This window comes from Cibotium barometz, chromosome 3 (genome assembly GCF_041138505.1).
Source record: "Cibotium barometz isolate CiBa-2024 chromosome 3, ASM4113850v1, whole genome shotgun sequence".
In the NCBI taxonomy this organism is placed as follows: domain Eukaryota; kingdom Viridiplantae; phylum Streptophyta; class Polypodiopsida; order Cyatheales; family Cibotiaceae; genus Cibotium; species Cibotium barometz.
In genome coordinates, this window is record NC_141048.1 from 42,885,021 (window position 1) to 42,903,142 (window position 18,122).

Genomic DNA, 18,122 nt, shown 5'->3' on the forward strand with positions numbered 1-18,122 from the left:
GTAGCCATCTTCATCAACCTGCTTCATCCACAGGACTTTGGGAATCCTTTAAGCACACCACTCCCCACAACAACGTAGCCATCTTTATCAACCTGCTTCATCCACAGGACCTTGGGAATCCTTTAAGCTTGCTCCTGATTACATGCCTTTGACAGCAGAAGAATCAGCTTTGACCTTGTGGGGTGCTCATTTGAACAGATTTTGCATCTCCAATCACGTGCCTCATTAGCCCTCTACTAACCTCCACTATCAAGCCGATCATAGACTTCTTGAAGGTCAACTCCAAGCTCCTCAAAACAGATGGTTTTGTTCAGCAATCCCCTTAAGCTTGCAACACTTACACCATATCCTCAACCAAGCTCTGATGGTGAAATGACTTCATAAAAGGTGCTGCCTATTAAGACCCTAGAGAAGGAAATCCAAGCACCATGATTAAAAAACTAGAGATCAGTTTGACGCACATATCAAGATGACTAAAGAACAAATGGAGGATAACCCCTTTGATCTTGATTACCCTCCCCTTCATTTTCATCATTAGCAACGGTAGGAGGACAGGATGCTTGCTGTGGATGAATGGTGTTGATGTGAGCAATTGTAACCAAGAAACCTGACGACAAACACACATGTTCTTTGAACTGTCACGAAGGAAAACCCAGAATTAAAAATGAAAAAAAAAAAAGTTTAAAACAAGCTGCCTTAAACATATATTGCATAATATTATACAAAATTATGATCATGTTACAGCAGAACCACGCACGTAAGAAACTCTTCTACGTGCTATTTAAGATTTACAAAAAAGACTCCCTTGCAATAATAAAAGGATGAGACAGACAGTGTGGCCTGCGGGTGACAAAAACCTTGCATTGGAGACCCTCACAGGGCAACCATTAATACAGAAGAGCTGCTCATACACGTAAACTTGAAAAAATATCAAGTCTGCTTTGCCTGCTCAAAACCCTTCACCTTGTAAAGCCTGCTCTAGGGAAGCTCTCACCTTAAAAGTATCACCTGGCTCGGATACATATCAAACTGCCTGTATTTTTGTGAAGTTGCAAGACAGCTAGCGGAAAAGAGGAAAGATACCGATTTGATGCAGAATTCCCTGTCCAGTGCTAACCTCCAGCAACAGCAACGCAAGAACAGCCAACATTGCTGCTCTCCCATTCCATGTCTCTGCACTCTTTGTCCAACCCCACTCCCAAACAGAAACAAGAGGTGGGAGCTCTCTTCGCTGGGCATCATATGTGGCAAGCAATTCCTCCACACTACCTAGTGGTATCAATGACTGCAAGAATAGAAGCAAGAATTTACAACACATTAAAACCTAGTATTAACAATAGGCAAAGAAAACACTTTTAAAGAGAAAAGGAAGGAGGAGGAGGGAAGAGGGGGGGACGGGACGTATGGGGTGCATAGGAGAAGGCATGGCTCTGGCTGCAAGTTGTCTAGTGTGGTCGTACCATGTGCATATGCATGAATATGTGTGTATACTAACATAGGCTAGTGTATTCCACGGGAAATGATCTAAAGCTAGGCACCAAATTCTATAGAGATAGTTTACTGACTGACTGGGAGACTGCACTGGCCTGAAGGGCTGAAGCTCCAACCTCAATGACAAGGATATTTGTGTTGAACTGAGTGCTCTCTCTTCATAAGCCTAGACTACATTACAAATTACAACCTCTCAATCTGTAGTGCTAATACATATTAAGATAGCTGAAAGCTTTCCTTCCTCTTAATGATGCATCTCATCTGATGTCTCCCAGAAGTTGGGAGGTGTCCAGCTAATAGCGGTCATTGCGTAAAACAATGTGGAGCGCTTTTCAAAAGTCCACAGAGCAGTAGACTTGCTCAGAATCCGCACGTGCATAATCAAGTACTGTCCTCATGGTGCAAAAGTTAAACGTAATTACAAGTGAAACCATTTTCGGCTTACAACTCTCTGCCAGCTCACCATGGGAGAGAGAGAGAAAGAGAAAGAGAGGAATACATCTTGGCCACTGTACAGAGAAAGAAAGAAAGATTGTATTAATGTCTTCAAAAGGCCCAATGGGTCTATGAGACCAAAAACTGTTACATCTGTTCCATGTGTAAACTGAAAACCACAAGCATGGAAACCAAAAAGTGCCATAACGAAAAGGCCTGCTAAAGGCCGGAGCCCTACATGTACAATGAAAGGTGTGGCAAGTGAAAACACTAGGACTGATCATGTGTCCCACCGAGCCACGAGCTGAGCTAGGTTGACGTACCGACCAATCTCCTCCTCATGACATCCCATACCGCCACGAAGCTACCCTCACGGGCCTCGAGATTGCTGCCGGCCTCGGCTGCGTAAAGCAAGTGCACGTCTGCACTAGATCCAGGCTCCAAGACCATAGAGCTCTCACAAACTTGCGAGACTCTCTATATCTCAATAACTAACCTTGGCCACCCTTTTATAAGCTCTTGGCCGGTCATCGGGCATCCGCACTTGGACACCCGCCCGTCCATACTTGCGTGCCCGTCTGTTAGTTTATCCCTAACTCAGCTCGTCAATCAGCCTGCCTAGCTCCAAGCTTCCCCAAACCTCGAAGCTAGTCTTGTGTGCGTGTAGCACACGGTAGATACACACTGTGCACATGACATACTCCCCTTCCTCTAAGAGCTCACTCCTAAGCTCACTATAAAGCTAGGGTAATCTCTCTGAAGAGTAGTCAATGTCTCTTATGTAGCGTCCTCCTACTTGATCTTGTATTCCGTGATAAGCGTATTACGCAATCTTCTTTCACGAAATCCAAGAATCCTTTCAGGTTCGTGCGGAACAAATGTCATATCCTCGACATCTATAATTTCTTGAGTAACTAACTGATCTGTTCCACCCAGCACCTCCTTAAGTCTACTGACATGAAATACAGAATGAACTTTCACATGAGAAGGCAAATCCAATTCATATGCAACAGAACCACTTCGTTGTGTAATACGAAATGCTCCACAGTATCTAGGGGATAATTTCGGAGATCGACTTGTCCGTAAAGTCTCAGAATCTTTCGGAACTCGCAAATACACCATCGTTCCTTCAGAGAACTCTCTGGGTAAACGATGTCTATTAGAATAAAATCTGTCTCGGTCTTGAGCACTTCTAATAGATTCCTCCGCAACTTGTAACATTTCTTGCATATCTTGCAAAAAATTACGTGCTGCATCATGCTGAAGTCCTGAGAATCCTACTGTAACAGGTAATCTAGGTTGAAAACCATACATAAGCATGAAAGGACTAAACCATGTACTCGTATGCTTAGTACTGTTATATGCAAATTCTAACATAGAAAGATAATCCTCCCATGAACTCTATTCTTTTGGATTCATATGCTCGAAGCATATCCTCCAAAATCTGATTCACTCTTTCAGTCTGGCCATTAGATTGAGGATAATCAGAGCAATCAAATTCAAAGTTGTTTCCAACTTCTCAAAAACAAGTTTCCAAAAATCACTCCTAAACTTAGAGTCCCTATCACTGAATATGTCCTGCGGTAACTCGTACAGTCTAAACAATTGCTCGATAAACTGTCGTGCTAATTGCGTAGCTGTAATAGTCTTCCGGATTGGTAAAACTCTAGCCATTTTTGTTAAGCGATCTACCACAACCCAAATAGAATCGTGGCCTTGATGTGTTCTTGGCAATCCGGTAATAAAATCCATTGAAATACTTTCCCATTTATTACTTGGGATTTACAAAGGATGCAACAACCCAGCCTGTCTAAAGCGTTCAGCTTTATTTGCCTGGCAAATTTGACACTTGAGAACATAATCTTCTACATACTCTTTCATCTTTGGTCAATAAAAAGTGTATTTCACTAACGATAGTGTCCTGTGTACCCCAGGGTGTCCAGCAGAAGGGGCGTCATGACACTCCTTAAGAATCTTGGACCTAAAGTCCGGGATCTGTGATACAGAAATTTTGTCATTACGGAATAGTAAACCATTCCGAATCATCCACTGGCCTCCTGCAGCCTGAATGGTAGACTGCTCAGTCATTGAGTCTTGGTCAATCAATGAGCTCCCGTCCTGGGTCTTCTGCCAAAATGGACCAAAATAACTATCAGTCTTACAAAGCCCTCTCAATGACTGCAATTAGTCCGTAGAAATCTCGGTAAACGACAAAGAATTCACCTCTCTAATTCGACTAAGCGCATCTGCCACACTATTCATGGACCCTTTCCGATAACGGATCTCAAAATCAAAATCTTGCATTAACTCAATCCAACGAGCTTTCCTTTCTCTCAAATCATCCACATCACACACATACTTGATTGACTGATGATCAATCAATACCACAAACTTGGAGCCATATAAATAATGTCTCCAAACCTTGAGAGCATGAATCACAGCATAAAGCTCCTTCTCAAGGGTTGGCCAACGAGATTGAGTGTCGTCTAGCTTTTTACTTTCAAAAACAACCGGTCTACCGTCTTGAAATAGAGCAACCCCGATAGCATAGTCATTGGCATCAGTTTCAAGAACATAAGGTCGACTACGATCAGGTAATGCTAAAATAGGTGCTTCCTTGACTTTATCTTTCAAAAGTCTGAAGGCCATATCCAAATCGTTATTCCAAGTGATAGGCTGATTTGACTTACGTCCACGACCTTTCAATAAGTCGGTAGTGTGAGCTGAGAGTACTCCCGCACAGATTTCCGAAGAAAAACAACAAAACCGAGAAAAGAACGAAGTTGTTTCGCTGTTTGCGGTATAGCCCAATCCAGAACCTTCTGAACTCGTTCACAGTCAATGCTCAATCCATCTCGAGTGATCTTGTGTCCCAAGTAAATGATGTCGGTCATAAAGAACTCACATTTACTTAACTTAGCATATAGTCGATTCTGTCTTAAAATAGATAAGACAATCGTGAGGTGTCTGACATGATCCTCCTCCGATTCTTGGGTCGACATCGTGAAGAGGGAAAGTGGAGAGAAAATTAGATCTTTGCATAATAAAAGAGCGAGGGAACTTGAGAGCTTGAGAGCTTGAAAACTTGAGAGATGTGTGGCAAGAAGCCCACTTAAGGGGTTTATATAGTCTGCCCCAGAAGCTACTTGAGCTTTTACTTTTGTGTTTTATATATATATATATATATATAGAAGTTCCGTTTTCTTTTTAAAAAAATAAAACACCTTTAAACCTTGGAGGGGCTTTTAAACTTTTTTTTTAAGTTTAAATTTAAAAAAATCAAAAGCACCTAAGGCTTTTGTGTTTTTTTTCCTCCTTCCCTCTCGGATTAGCGCCATCGATTGGTGCTGTCGTCGCCATCTTCTCTGCCGGTGCTTGCTTTCCAGCGTCTACGCCAGCCTCGCGTAGGCCTGGCCACAAGGCGGCGTGAGCCTAGGCGCCTACCTCGCTGCGCGTGCCTCGCCTGGGTGCCTACGCTAGGCTGCGTAGGCCTAGCTACGTAGGCCTAGACGCCCGCAAGCCTGCTGGCTGCCAAGTTAGGCCTGGCCACTTGGTTGCGTAGCCTGTCTACGTAGGCCTATGCGCCCGCCAGCAGGGCCACCTACAAAGGCCTGGCCGCCTGCATAAGCCTGGCCGCCCAACGTCTGCCCACCCGCATCGCCCAGTACGACCAGCACTACAACTCTGGTCCCATGGTTCTTCATCTATCTCATCGTCGAAGCTCGCCATAGCAGGAAAATGCAATTCCTTTCCGGAACGCAATCTGACCATCCACTATCTATGTGGGAGACGTCCGGAGGCTTCCGGAGGCTAAAAACCAACCGTCCTTCGAGGGACAGGAGTCACTCCGAAAGGGGTAGTCCACCGGTGTCTAAAAACCAACCACACGAGCGAGGAAAAATTCTGGTTTCTTTGCTGAATCTTTGTACTTGAAGTAGGCTCTGATACCACTGTAATATGCGGAAGCTTCGGAGAAGAATTGGTAACTTCAATACTCAGAATTCAGCACTCTTTTCGCGACGGAAATTAACGCACAAACTCAAAGGAGAAGTGCAGAAAATAGAGAGAGAGAGAGAGAGAGAGAGAGGCAGAGAGAGAGAGAGAGAGAGAGAGAGAGAGAGGGGGGGGGAGAGGGGGAGAGGACACAGTATTGGGTCCCAATTACCCTCTGTAGGGCCCCCACCACGGATGGTGTATTTGCTTTATTAGAATGATGAGAAATCTGAAAGAAAATACAGCAATCTTGGACCTTTTCTTGGCTAGGAATACCCTGCCCTTGACCTGAATCCTTCACCCCTTTGCTTAGCACCCTCTTGGCTTTGTCTAGCCACTTATGCTTGAGCTCTTGGTGGAGAATGAGATGAATGAATGGGATTATGTACACTTCTATTTATACTACCCACACAGGAGCAATTGGCTAGCATAGAATCAGGCGGCCAGCATTTAATGTCCCACGACTGTGAATATTCAGCAATAAATGCTGAATAAAATCCCATAAAATGCTGCGTTTTTCCCTACAGGCTGAGAAGGTGAAGCGCCTGAATTCCAATGGCTGGGCAAGACCTTTGTCCACAATCCAAGGGCTAGGCAGCCTGTATGGGCTGCCCCAACAACCATGTAAAGGCTGTAATCTCCTGGAATCTGCCTTATTCTTGCCCTAGGGCTGTCCTACAGCCCCTCCATGGCTGGTGGTTTTAGCCTGGGCCTTCCTAGCCCTCATGGGGGTGGTTCTACACCATTCCCAGGCCCACACTGATCCGGGGTAGCCCTATGGGCTGGCCCCTTGTCCTAACCACTATCTACTCAGTGATCTGGCATGCGGTACCATACCAGATACACAGAACCACTGACATTGTTCTAGAGGGAGACTCACGGCACGGATTGGCACTGTTTCTTCTGCAGGACAGTGCACACCTGACCTTGGACTCATGTGCAAGACAATGCACACCGGGACGACTGAGATGGATCCCTAGCTGACTCGTCCCGAACTAGGCTCACATGGGACCAGTTCACCATCCCAAGTCCTGCACCTTCTGTACAGAAATATCTACGTGGCATCCAAGTGCAGGATGCACGTGACAATGCAAGTGTCTTTTCAGATGAGGACTATGCCGTCTACATATAAAAGAATAGGTACCATACTCTAGGCCAATCGTTAGCCTGCCCCTCCCAAACTATCAATATACAACCTAAATAAAGTTAAGGAGAGCGGGCATCCCCTGTTTGACTCCAATGGTGCTATTGATGTCATCTGAAAGGTTTCCATATATCCGAACCTAGCCCATTACTCAGCATTTGTCCTAGCCATACAATGAACAAAATACATAGTGAGACCTATTTATAAGTAGTGGCCTTATAAGTAACCCTATTTAAACCCTAAGAATTTATTGGCAACCATTGATGGTCCAATAGTTACTAGGGTCCACAAGATCTCTTACCTTAATGATGTTAGTGGTCCAAGAAGGGGGCAAGCCTTCACACAAAGCCCTTGAGAGGAGGGGCCACAATGCCGTGTCCATGTGCGAAATGCTCCACGTGGATGTCCTCTACTCTTCCATCATGCAACTTCAAGAGCGCTTTGGTGGCATTGGCTATGGTGAAAAAGCTTGCAGACGCAGGTCGTGGAGAGTGGGATGCGTCAGGTGGAGGTTGTTGGAATTTATGCATCTTAGTGTTTTGGGGTTGTACTTATTTTTCTCCTATTTATTTGTCTTGTGAGCAGTCGGCCAGCCCTAGAGGCAGTTGGCCAGCTCACTCATGTGCTATATAAGGAGTTCCCCCATTATTCACTATTTCATCCACTTCCCTTGCACAAGTTCAACATCTCTTGCTGGCCTATTGCCATTGTAAAGCTTCAAGCTAATATAAAAGGTGATCCTGTCCACAAGCTCTCTCTACTCTCTCTCTCATCTTGTTTATGCTTCCGCATGTGCATTCTCCAACATGGTATCACTCGCTTAGGTTCAGGCTGCTCCATCTTCTGCAAATCTGCCCGCCTTCTCATATGTACCTTGTGTTTTCTGCCCTAGCTCCTCTTGGCTGCAGATCAGTCCCAAACAGTGGCTGCGTTTTCTTGCCTTGCTGCGTTTTCTGGTCCAGCCAGCCCTTCCCTTGCTGCCGGCCAGTTTGGTGGCTGCGTTTTCTCCTACAGAGGCAAGCCGGACAGGTTCTTGGCTGCATTTTCTTCTACAGAGGCAAGCGTTGGAGTTTTGGCTGCAAATTCTGCTCCAGCATCAGTTGTTGGTAAGTTTCTTGCATGTGGTGTTGCCAGACAAGTGGTGGTACATCTCCTTCTTCCTCCACGAGTCCCTACCCTTCCAGTAGGAGATTCCCGGTGGTTTCTTGGACTGTTTTGCTGCTGTCCAGCCTCCTCCTCCTCTCTCAGGTTTGAGAGGGGGCTGATTGGTTCTAGAGCCTCGCTTCGTTGGAAAGCACTTGAGAGAAGTGTTTGAGAGCTGAGATCTGTGTTTCTTGTTGCTGTGGATATGGCTCCTCCCTTACGAACAAGGATGACAAGTTGAAAGGACCCAACTATGCCCATTGGAAGCTTCAAATGCGGATATGGTTCATCCACAAGGGTTTGTGGGATATTGTTTAGGGCACTGAGAGGAAGCAAAAGCGTCCTCTGAACTCTAGGAGGTGGACTCAGGATCAAGAGGATGAATTTGTTGCAGAATTACAAGACTGGGAGAATCGGGACTCAAAGGCGCATTCTATGCTTGTGCGGACCATCACAAAGGAGGTCTCCGCGGCAGTGCAAAATCTCACTAGTGCTTATCAGGTATGGTCTAAATTGGAGGATCTGTTTGCTCGAGATTCATCGATAAGGGCAATTACCTTGCAAGGGCAGCTCTACGGTTTGTTATTTCCTGAAAGCAGTTCCATGCAGTCATTCCTCATGAAGGCCAAGGTTATACATGACCACTTACTGGCTATGGGTGCTGCTTTGTCCTCTTCTCAGCTGGCTGCACTTATCCTCACCAAGCTTCCTCCGAACTATGATGTGATTTCTCGATCTTTGCGGTGCCAGGTCACATCCATTCAATCGGATTTTGATGATCTTATCTCCCTACTTTTGGAGGGGTCCGTTCTCGTTTCACAAGGTAAGTTGAAGATGTCAGTCAACAATTCTAACCAAGCACTTTCCTCAGTTCAAAAGAAAGGTCAGAGTCGCTGCTTCTCTTACAGAAAAAGAGGACATCTGTCCAAGGATTGTTTGTCCAAGAAGAAGAAAAAGACCAAGGGCAAGGCTTCATCTCAGAGAAAAGGCAAAGACACGACACAGGATAGTAATACAGATTCTAGTACCACTTCTACGGCTCCCAAGGCGCTTCCGGCTCAGGAGTGTAGGGTTGAGGTGTTAGGGTTAGGGTTTTGGAAGGCACACTAACAAGAAACGTGAGAGTGAGAGTGAGAGAGAGGAGCATGTTTTCTCATGTATTGATAATGATAAAATGAAGTATAATAGCCTAAAAGATGTGACCTAATAGTGTGTTCACATGTTCCGGTCATAAATAGTGCCAGGTGGACCAAATCACTTATAAACCTTTATAAGTGAAACTAAGCTAAACTGGGGAAAAAACCTCCACTAACTGAAGTAAAAAGTGCCCCAGTAACCTACTGATGATCACTAGCACTCCCCTCGGTGCATACACAGCATAAAACCCAACAAACCCCCTGGAGTGATATGTGATCACTGTATATCATCACCAAAAGGAAACAAATTCAAAGCAGTGCGAAATGCTTCGAATTTCGGACGTGGTAATGCCTTGGTGAAGATGTCTGCCACATTCTGATCTGTAGGGCAATAAATCAGACTGATATCACCTACCTGGAGTCTCTCCCGAACAAAGTGATAGTGAATCTCAATGTGTTTCATGCGAGCATGAAACACATGATTCCTGGCCACGGCAATGGCACTCTGACTATCAGTATAGATAGGTGTAGGCTCCTCCAATGAAATATCCATATCAGTCATAAGACGACGCAGCCAGACACACTCAACGGTAGTAGTGTAGACTACTCTGTACTCTGCCTCACAAGACGAAGTGGCCACTGTGGTCTGTTTCTTGCTTAGCCAAGAAATACATGAAGAGCCAAGGAAGAAACAATTTCCACTAGTGGAATGTCTGGTATCAAAATCACCAGCCCAATCTGAATCGCTGTAAGCATATAGCTGCATGTCACCCCCCTCAGGATAAAGCAATCCAAGAGACAAGGTACCCTGCAAATATCGAAATACACGCTTCACAGCTTGCCAATGTGACAATCGTGGACTGTGCATGAATCTGCTCAACTGACATACGGCATACTGAATATCTGGCCGTGTAGTACACAAGTAAATAAGGCACCCAACAGCCTGAGCATATGTAGTGGCATCAAATAAAGTACTGTCATCTTGTAGTGACAGTCTCATCCCAGGCTCCATAAGAGTGCTGATAGGCTTGCAATCCTGAAATTTGAACTTCTCCAGAAGTTTAGCAACATACCGAGATTGCAACAACCCAATGCCTCTGTTATCCTGCACAAACTGTATGCCCAAATAGTAGTGTACGAGCCCCAAATCAGACATGGCAAATGTCTGTTGTAGTATCTCTTTAAAAGCTGCAATTTTGTCATCATTTGATCCCATGAGCAAAAGATCATCTACATAAAGACTGATGACCAGCAAATCTTTCTCTTCTTTCTTTACATACAAAGTGGCTTCGGATGGACTGTTCACAAAGCCTTGAGTGAGCAGGAAAGCATCTATCTTTGCATACCAAGCTCGTGGAGCTTGTTTCAAATCATACAAGGCCTTTTTCAACCTGCATACTTTCCCTTCATGACCATGTTCTGCAAAACCTAAGGGCTGACGTACATAATCCTCCTCGAGGTCCCCATGTAGGAAAGCAGTCTGGATGTCCAACTGATGAACAACCCAACCACGATGTGCAACCAATGCAATGACACTCCTAAGTGTCGACATACGGGATGTAGGAGCAAATGTCTCCTCATAATCAATGCCCTTCTTCTGTGCATAGCCCTTTGCAACTAGACGGGCTTTGTACCTATCAACGGATCCATCTGCATGTATTTTCAACTTATAGACCCACTTAGTACCAATGGCTTTCTTGCCTTTGGGCAGATCAACCAAATCCCATGTTTGATTCTTTTTAATAGAATCAAGTTCATCCTGCATGGCTTTGTTCCAATGTACATTGTCTCGTGCATCCACAAATGAATCAGGCTCATCAACATCCTGTAAACTAGCTGCCATAACCATATTTAAATCCATGATGTATGCATGCTCATTGGTCCGTGTCTCCCTACGAGTACGGCCAGCAAGAGGAGTCTCTAGATGGCTGTCCTGTAATGTCCTCAAATACCATCTAGGTATATGTCTGACCTGTGGAGCCTGTTGCCCCATATTTGGCTCAACTTCTGCCTCAATCTCCTGTTGAATTTATGCACCACCTTCATGATTAGCTGGCTGCCCTGCACCCTCATGGGTTGGTTCACCAACTGTGGAATGAAACTCCATAGGTAGCAGGCCTTCAAACACATCATTTTCAGCCTGATTTGCATCATAACTAGCCATGGATAATTCTGATTTTTCATTAAAAATCACATTCCGACTAGTGAATATCTTTCATATAACCGGTAGCCCTTGCTCTCATGGCTATACCCAACAAAAATACATTTTGTGGCTTTATCATCCAACTTCATCCTCAACTCTTTGGGTATGTGTGCATATGCAAGACACCCAAAAGTATGAAAGTGTGATACCGAAGGCTTGCGGCCATGCCAAGCCTCAAAAGGAGTAATGGAAACCAATGCCTTTGTGGGACATCGATTCAAAATATGACAAGCACACAACACCTTCCACCCAAAAGACATGTGGTAGCTTCTTTGCCTTTAACATACATCTGGCCATCTCAATGAGTGACCGATTCTTCCTTTCTGCAACCCCATTTTGTTGTGGAGTATAAGGAGTAGTATACTGATGCTTGATACCTCTACTCTCAAGAAAGGAATTCAAAATGTGTGACACATATTCCCCCCGGTCAGAATGGAGAGTCTTAACCTTGCATCCTGACTCTGTTTCAGCAAGTGCTACAAAGGCCAAAAATGCATCATATACCTGTGATTTCCGTGTCAACGGATAGACCCAGCATATACGAGAGAAGTCATCAATAAATGTAGCAAAATAGAAGCAACCTCCTAATGACTTCGTCTACATGGGACCACAAAGATCACTGTGTATAAGCTGCAACTTTGCAGTTGCTCGTAGAGCTTGATCACGTGGAAAGGAAAACCGATGCATTTTTCCCAAAATACATCCTTCACATATGTGATCTGGAGGCTTCTCCATAAGAGGAAGGTCTGTCAACATGTTATGTCGCTGCATAAGCATAAGACTACCAAAATTTACATGCCCCATGCGAGCATGCCATAACTCCGCATCAACCATAGCTGGAGTAAGAGTGAATGCATGATAAGCAGACTAATCCACTGGCTGAAATGCATCCAACTGATAGAGTCCATGACATAATGTACCAGTAAGCATCAAGGTCAAAGCATTAGCTTTGTCTCTGACCATGCATTTGTCATCATCAAAGTTGACCTGCATACCACACTGTGCTCTTCCTGATTTGCTCTTCCTGTAACAAGAGAGCAACAAGTTCATGATACTTTAGGGGCTCAATAGCATTCCTCATGCTAAGGTTCAAAGAGGTATGAAAAGCCAAGTAGGATCTTGGCAAAGAGTTTAAGATGGTGGATACAAGCTGTGTCTCAGGAATAATCTCATCCACATTGATGAGTTGCTCTCTCAAATCCTGCAGCTTGTTCAAGTGGCTAGACATATCATCTCCTTCATGCATCTTCTAATTTTACAGCTCTCTTTTCAAAAATGAGATCCGTGCCTCATTACGAGCAGCATACATTTGCTCCAAAGTCACCCATGCATTCCGTGAAGAGCCAGCTGAACGAATATGAGGTATAATAGACCTCTGTACTGACAATGCAATAAGTGATAAGGCTTGTGCATCTTTGGCATCCCATGTCTTCTGAGCATTTGTTCTTTGAACAAGCAGTGGCTGACCTGGTGCCTGTGCCTGTGTCCTCTTCCACGAGCACCCCCTTGAGGAGGAGTCTCTGGAGCCAATGGACCTGGACGTGGTTCATCACCACTAACAAAATCCCAAAGACCTTTTGCCACGAGCACATTTCTCAGCATAAAACTCCACAAGGAGTAATTCATGCCATCCAGCTTGTCTTCCTTAGACAAGTACGTGAACACATCACTCTGCTGTTGATTTGCCATTATGCCAGTGCACAATGTTGTACCTGTGTATCAAAAAACCCAAAATCAACAACCCTGAAAGCAACTGTACTCCACTGAGTCCAACTGTCCCAAATATGCTTGCACTCTCAATCCTCTGAATGTGCAAAACAATGCACCACTCACTGAGTAGAGCAACAAAAGTGGCTCACACTGTGCCAAAATGCCCAAAAAATTGCTCTGATACCAAAATGTAGGGTTGAGGTGTTAGGGTTAGGGTTTTGGAAGGCACGCTAACAGGAAACGTGAGAGTGAGAGAGAGGAACACGTTTTCTCATGTATTGATAATGATAAAATGAAGTACAATAGCCACATAAAAGATGTGACCTAATAGTGTGTTCACATGGTCTGGTCATAAATAGTGCCAGGTGGACCAAATCAAAACCTTTATAAGTGAAACTAAGCTAAACTGGGGAAAAAACCTCCACTAACTGAAGTAAAAAGTGCCCCAGTAACCTACTGATGATCACTAGCACTCCCCTGGGTGCATACACAGCATAAAACCCAACAAGGAGAACCTAGATGGTGTACTTCTCTAGTACACATGTAGTTCCTCCCCATGTGCTTCCAGCCAGAGGAGGCTTGTGGACGGGAGAGGAGACTAATTACAGCTCCACTTATTGATGCATGGAGACCATGATTCGGAGTTCCAAGTATTAGACATTTGGTAGGACATGGTTATCTTTTGTATAACAAAAATTATGAACTGGATCTGTTCCAAGTTCATTGTTCAAGGCTTTTGGGACGTGATGTGTTCACCCTCCACTGTTGGTGATTATGGACAAGGGGTGTCTAGCAGCTCATCATCTATTCTTGGAGTTCACTACACACTTACGTAGGAATTTGTGGCCAACCAAAGTTCCTTGCTGTTCGTGGTGGCATTTTGTTTCGAGGAAACAGGTTGGTGGATGCTCTCTCCGATCTTCATTGGCTTATCTTCTTCCGACTCTTGCACACTATGAGTTGCAGAGGGGGTGTTAGAATTTATGTATCTCAGTGTTTTGGGGCTGTACCTATTATTGGGTATTTTATGCATTTTCGCCTATTTATTAGTCATGTGAGCAGTCGGGTAGCCCTAGAGGCAATCGGCCAGCCCTAGAGGCAATTGGCCAGCTCACTCATGCACTATATAAGGAGTTTCCCCATTCTTCACTATTTCATCCACTTCCCTTGCACAAGCTCAACATCTCTTGCTGGCCTATTTGCCATTGTAAAGCTTCAAGCTAATATAAAAGGTGATCTTGTCCACAAGCTCTCTCTACTCTCTCTCGTCTTGTTTATGCTTCCGTATGTGCATTCTCCAATAGAGGATAATATGGGACATAGTATAGGACTCAAAAATAGACGGCATAACTCATCTTTGCATCTAGACAAAAAAGGTTGCTTCTTTTCGTGATTGAGGCACAGAAGGATCTCTAGGTTTCACATGCACATATGCATCTATACTCCCTTTCCCGGAGTAGATGAAGCCACATGGCTCGGCACACATCATCACACCATCCATTTTGATGGCTACGAACCCACATAGGTTTGGCGATGGAACAGCCAGTGTTAGAGAAGCTAGCTTGGGCAAACTCATGAGAATGATATAGGTAAGCTATGAAGTGATTGCCATGAGAGGTAACGAGAGGTCTAAGCTGGTTGTGTGGTGATAGAGATGACCAGCATCAACCGAGTCCAGATCGTGGTGAAAGTGGAAGCAGATGAAGGGAACAGGAGATGATGACAGTAAGATACGTGTGGTCTCCACTGATGGATAGGGGTAAGACAGTAAACTCCCAAGTGTAAGAGCAAGAAACCTTAATCGTACTCGAGCCACCACCATGTGGGAAGCAAGTCAGGCTGATTGCCAACACGAGATCCCATTGTATATCAACAGCTCATGCACGGCACCCATCTCTGCCATAGCTAGTGATATGCCCTCTGTCTGCTGAGGTCCGTGACTGTCAGATCCATCTCCAAGAGTATCATTGGGCCTGCATGAAAGCCATACATATTTACCTGCACCCCGCATGTCCGTGCACTGAAATTACCCAATAGGAGGATATCTCCTTGTTGGACCAACTCTACAATATCTGCGAAAAAAGGAGCATATGGTGATTGTCCATCTTGCAGTAACTCTTATGCAAAAGTTGATGTCTCCGGAGGAAAATACACACCACAATGTGTGAAATCTGAAAGCCCAGCCATGCTAGGCATATCCACATGAATCGAGCCTCTTCATCCCGTCTAACCACTGCAAGCATCTTTTGCAAACAAGACCTAAACAAAATTGACGCCCCTCTTAATCCCCTTACTTGCCAGAAGTCCAGGTTTGCCCCTATATGCAGACTCCCATATGTACCCCAACACCTCCAATAGACCTCTTTCACGGCTTTGATGTGTCTCGATATAAACACCGCATCTCTTCATCTGTACAATACCTCCTTGTGTTTTTGGTCCCATAGACCCTGCATCCCAAATTACGACGGTGATCTGTGATGATGACTGTCATTGTGATAGACAGCCCGTTTCCCTTCTTTGTGGGCCTCATGTACCTTCACCATGGCAAGCTTCCTTTACTCTACTTGCAAAGTGTAAGATCATCTCCAACATAAATCTTCCTGCCTCATAAGGCCACTCTTTTACCCCTGAAAGCCTGGCATGAGTGAGCATGTTTGAGCTTGAGATAAAGAAAGAAAGATATCATAACCTCTTCAAAAGACCCAAAGGGTCTATAAGACCAAACAGAAATACAATAACTCCATGAGAGCACCGATCCATTGGAAAACTAAAAACCGAGAAAGAAAACTACCTACCTACACTATGAACACGTGTCGAAGAGAGAAAAAGAGAGAGACAGGGAGAGAGAGATCCATCTTATGACACTTTCTAATTAGTTAATGGTTAAAGTTTGATCCATGACTTCAAAGTTGCAATGAGACAATAACAAGCTTGATGTCAACCTGAAAAAATTTCTCAAAATCTTTAGTTCAACTTGAATGTTCCACTGAGCATACCTGGCGTGCTTCGATATTGGATATAGCCATTGCTCCCACATATGGTAGAGCCTCAATTACTGCATCTGCAAGGTCCCTTATGAAAGTCTGTTCACAACCTAAAGCAGGCACGCGACCCCAATTTTTTATTCCAGACTCGAATGCAAGCTCACGATACTCAACATCAATTTCCTCTAGTGTCTCTATGTGCTCACTGACAAAGCTGCAAACATAACCAAAGGACAAAGTCTTTTACTCGATTCTCTCGGCCCCTCCACAAGTATGTAAGCATGTGCCCACACACATAGGAAATAGTGACATTTAAAGAAGAGATCACACACACATACAAGAAAATAGTGACTAGAAATATGACCTGATAGGAACAGCTAGAAGACTTTTTACACCTCTTCTACCCAACTCTTTGATCGTGTCATCAGTGTAGGGTTTCAACCACTCGACAGGTCCAACTCTACTCTGTCAAAAAGAAAAAACAGAACTTTTCAATAAGACTGTGTTGAACAGCTCTTCATGGGCGTGGGTGTATGCATGTGAGGTGTATGTGCATTTATGTGCGCGTGGGTGGGTGGGTAGTTGTGACTGAGGCCTACACCTCATTGTTAAACAGCTCTTCAAAGTTCATGGGTGTACGTGTATGCATGTGAGGTGTATGTGCATTTATGTGTGCGTGGGTGGGTGGGTAGACTAAGCAAGCTGTGACCAAGGCTTACACCTCGTTCACTTTCTACTATATTCATACCTAATAGGCAAGAGTGTTATCTGTACGGATGGGTGGGGTGTGTGTGTGCGTGTGTGGACACGGGTAGACTTAGCAAGCTGTGAACGAGGCCTAGACCTCATTCACTTTCTACTATATTCGTACCTGATAGGCAAGAGTGTGATCATTTGGTATGCCTCTCAGCCTTAGCTCAGTCATTATGAGCCGTACACAATGTTCCATTTCATCTTTGTAAGGGTCACCAGCCTCTTCAACATACGTACGAGGTACTCCATGTGCAGAGAAAAAAATCATAACCTGACAGATGGAAGTCAAAGAATTGACTAGATATTAGAAATTAATTGCATTTCCGGACTATCCGTAAGCAAAGTATCGCGTAAATATAGCCAGACACTAGAGTTCATTGTAGTCGACAAACAGGGCTAAACATTATGAACTTCCCCCCTCCCCCAACCCCCCATATTGTCTCTTGCCCCTACTCCTGAGGTCATGTGCTTGTTGCCTCATGAAGGTACATTCCTTCTTTGGTGTGCAACCCATATGAAAGTACCAACTTACTGTTCATTCCATAGCCATCTTTCCTCCCCAATTAAATTATATAAACTCAGCCTATATAGCCCTAGCCCATAGTCATGTCCACATGCATTCAAAGCAGTCATGCATATGACAGATTCAAACTTCAAACTAATGAAAAGGGTGTAAAATATAATGTAACGTGCGGTTAAGAGCCGAAGCAAGTAATACAGCATGTTCTAACATTTCCCATGTGATTGTTATTTTTGGGAAGAAAATTTACTGATAAAATCCTTGCCTTTTGGAGTTTCTTTCAAAAAGAACAGCTTCCCATTATTGAAGGCAAAAGAAGAACATGATAATATTAACAAAAAACAACAACTCACAAGGCTTTGACCACCCCCCCCCCAATACACACACACATCCACGAGATTAGCTAAATGTATACCTTCTTGTAAAATTTTGCAGCTAGCATATTGCATGCCTGGGAAAGACCTTGTCACAGCAGCTAGCATATTGCATGCCTGGGAAAGACCTTGTCACATGCATCCCACACTAGATGCCACGTTGCCATAACTGTACAGGAGCAGTTGCAAGTCTTATGGTAACTCACCCTTTGTGAGCCCTTGTCTTGGGACAAGTC

General features: G+C 44.4%; 1 protein-coding gene across 2 annotated transcripts in view; it reads right to left on the reverse strand.

Annotated features, from left to right (window-relative positions):
• Positions 1-680: 680 nt before the first annotated feature.
• Positions 681-18,122, reverse strand: part of LOC147640090 (ferrochelatase-2, chloroplastic-like) — a 55,460-nt gene continuing 38,018 nt past the window's right edge. For both annotated transcript variants that reach the window (XM_086776990.1, XM_086776999.1), the window contains exons 8-11: positions 17,111-17,263; positions 16,604-16,704; positions 16,252-16,453; positions 681-1,285 (exon numbers count right to left, since the gene is read on the reverse strand). In XM_086776990.1, coding sequence (XP_086633116.1) covers positions 1,061-1,285; positions 16,252-16,453; positions 16,604-16,704; positions 17,111-17,263 — 681 coding nt within the window. In that variant the 3' untranslated portion in view covers positions 681-1,060. The remainder of the gene's footprint in view (positions 1,286-16,251; positions 16,454-16,603; positions 16,705-17,110; positions 17,264-18,122) is intronic.